This window comes from Marmota marmota, unplaced genomic scaffold, assembly GCF_001458135.2.
Source record: "Marmota marmota marmota unplaced genomic scaffold, marMar, whole genome shotgun sequence".
In the NCBI taxonomy this organism is placed as follows: Eukaryota; Metazoa; Chordata; class Mammalia; order Rodentia; family Sciuridae; genus Marmota; species Marmota marmota.
Genome location: NW_026000240.1, coordinates 16680673 through 16683399, shown reverse-complemented (window position 1 = coordinate 16683399; position 2727 = coordinate 16680673). Strand labels below are relative to the sequence as shown.

General features: G+C 45.1%; 1 protein-coding gene across 1 annotated transcript; it reads right to left on the bottom strand.

Moving 5' to 3' along the window:
- Positions 1-240: 240 nt before the first annotated feature.
- Positions 241-2432, bottom strand: LOC107143553 (crossover junction endonuclease EME1-like). The gene is given in 2 exon segments (XM_015487297.2): positions 241-1996; positions 1998-2432. Coding segments are annotated over 2 exon segments (1707 nt in total). The 5' UTR covers positions 2394-2432; the 3' UTR covers positions 241-685.
- Positions 2433-2727: the final 295 nt, after the last annotated feature.

Sequence of the window (2727 nt, the reverse complement as noted above, 5' to 3'; positions counted from 1 at the left end):
ACATCCAAACCATAACAGATATATTCTATTACTGCATTTGCCTTTTGCCCCATTTTAGGTATTAATAACTTCATAAAATTTTCTTTTTCAAATACTTTTGCAAGTAGTAATTGTTGAAAATGAAAATCATTGCAGAAAGAAATCACATTTGATTTTCTGAAATATTGGCTTTTTCTTAATATCAAGCATCACGAGTAGGGATTACCTTTATTTTTTATTTATTTATTTATTTTTTTGCCATTGGTATAAAATGCTTTATTGAAACTTAACACATAATACATAACAATGAGATTATGAAAATACAGAAGTCAGCCTAGTTATCATAGTTCCTTTGGCCGGTTGAGGCAGCTCAGTGGCTGAGCCAACCTGCAGGCAAGAGTTCTCTCCGACTTCGAGATTTGATGCTGATTCTTTTGGATTTCTACAATTATTAAATCCATGTCTGAGTGGTCTGTCTTTGTTCTTTTGTGTTTTGAGGGCTGGCTGGGGCAGGGGTAACAGCTGTTTTTGCTGGGAGAAGAGCAGAACCAAATGTCTTGGCCTTCTGCCCTGAGTTCACAGGGAATACGACAAGTAAGGAGAGACTGGGCCACCCCCTGGCTAGGCCTCAGGAGGTGCTTTCAGTTAGGTTCTAAGGTTGAGGAGGTAGAAATCAGCATTTTATCCTTGTCCCTGTGGACTAGCATCAGTCAGCACTATCTAAAGTGAGATCTGGCTGCAAACTGGTCATCTGAAGGTAGACACGCCTAGACACCTCTGGCCCAATACGGCGGGAGGTGGACGTCACTCCTTCCCCGCGGCGCACCTGTATGTCTGCCAGCAAATTCTGGCGTTCTTGCTCCGAAAAACACCGCCGATAAGCCTCTACCAGGAGCCTTGGGGAGGGATAGGCATCCACAATAGCACTGGCCATTTCCAGGCTGACTTGGTTCAGCTGCTGAATCTGTCTTCTCCAGACTAGTGCCAGTCCCCTGCCAGTGCGGTCTACCTTCACCCCTCCAGCCCAGTTGCTCTCCAGGCAGAAGGAGAAGCTGTTTTCATCTCGGAGTGTCTTGAAGGGTGCCTCAGCCATGGCCTTTGTGAATGTGCAGGCGAAGTCAGCCAGTTCTTTCCAGCTCTGCACAATCTGAACCTGGGCTTAGGTATGTAGCTGCAGATCCACCAACGCCTCTTCCACTTCTACCCTGGACACCACAGGCCCTGTGCTGGGCTCTCGTCTCTGCTGCTTCTCCTTGGCCTGTTTACTTGACGCTCCCTGTTTCCTTCTCCTTGGAGGATTCTGAGCCCTGAAGCATTTCTCATGATCCACAATCACCAACGATACAGCTTTCCCTGCTGTCCTTGCTGTGATGTCAGTTACAAAGCCTTGAAGTGTGTCCTTCCCTTTTCTGGCACTGCCTGGACTTCCCTGCTTAAAGTTGCAGATCATGGACATAAAAGCTTCTGCCAGGAGTAACACAAGGACTGTCTGCTCCTCCACCCAGTCCTCTTCATCCTCAGCCAATCCTGCCCTTCTCCTCCAAGTGATACTGCAAGGCACAGCCTGTGCTTCAATTGCACAGCAGCACTCCATGGACTGCAGAGCTCCCAGGAGCTGGCCCCCACCTTCCATCTGTAAAAGCACTGGATCCAGCACCACAACGATGTGCTTTAAGCATTCCTCTGGCCTCTGGGCTTTCAGCCTGTTGACCAGGGTTGCCTTCTTTTTTTTTTCCTGTTGTCTTGGGGTGCTTTCCTTCCGGCCTGCTTTTTCCTGCAGCTGGCATCTCTGCAAGTCTCTTCTTGGAACATTCTTCCTATGCTTGGTTCTCTTCTGGGGCGGGGGGACATCAGAATTTGTTTTGGTTACTTCCAGGCTATTGTTCTGAACAAGGTGGGTAAACTGGTAGGCTGGAGGCTGAATGCATGGATTGTCTAAGACAGGGTCCTGGTTACCTAGTACACTCCTCTCTAAGGTAACATGGAGGGGAACATCAGGGATCTTTGAAAAGGGCTGTTTTTTTCCAGTCACTTGATGCTTCTTCATTATTTTGATGATTCAAAACACTTTTAACTGGGGAACTAGAGTGTTCAGAGTTCAACTGCTTGTAGGTCAAAAACTTACACTTAAGCCTCTCAGCTAGGGGAACAAATTCCTCTTCGCTCTCACTTCCACTACTTAGTACTCCAACTGGTTTTGTTTGTGTGAGAGTTTCATCAGTGTCTGAGACAGGTGGTGGATCTTTCAATCCTGGTGATAAAGGACAGGAGGCCTCAGAATCTGAGGAGTCAATCACTACAATCTTCTCTGCCCTTTGAGGCTGCCTCCTCTCTGTTGAAGATGGTTCCTTCTTCAGAAAGGAAAAAGTTGGCAACTCCTCGGAATCACTCTCACTGGATTCTAATGACTTCATTACAGCCACCAATATGTGCTTTCAAATTAATTGCCTGCAACTTCCAGCGCCACTCTTTCCGGGATTACCTTTAAATATTCTCAAAATGCTGATCTTGAGAACATTCAGTTTTAACTTCAACACTGTTTCCCTCAAATGTAATTTCATAATATTGGTTCCTCTTTAGTTATAATTGGAATAATTATTTTCTAACGCTTATCTCAATGAATAATCAAATTCAACAAACATCAATGGTTTTCTTTCCTGTCCAAGACAATTTCTGATTTTTTAAAATGATTTGAAATGTACTATTCTGTTAAAGGACAGGAGTTAATAAGTGAACCACTCCAGCTCG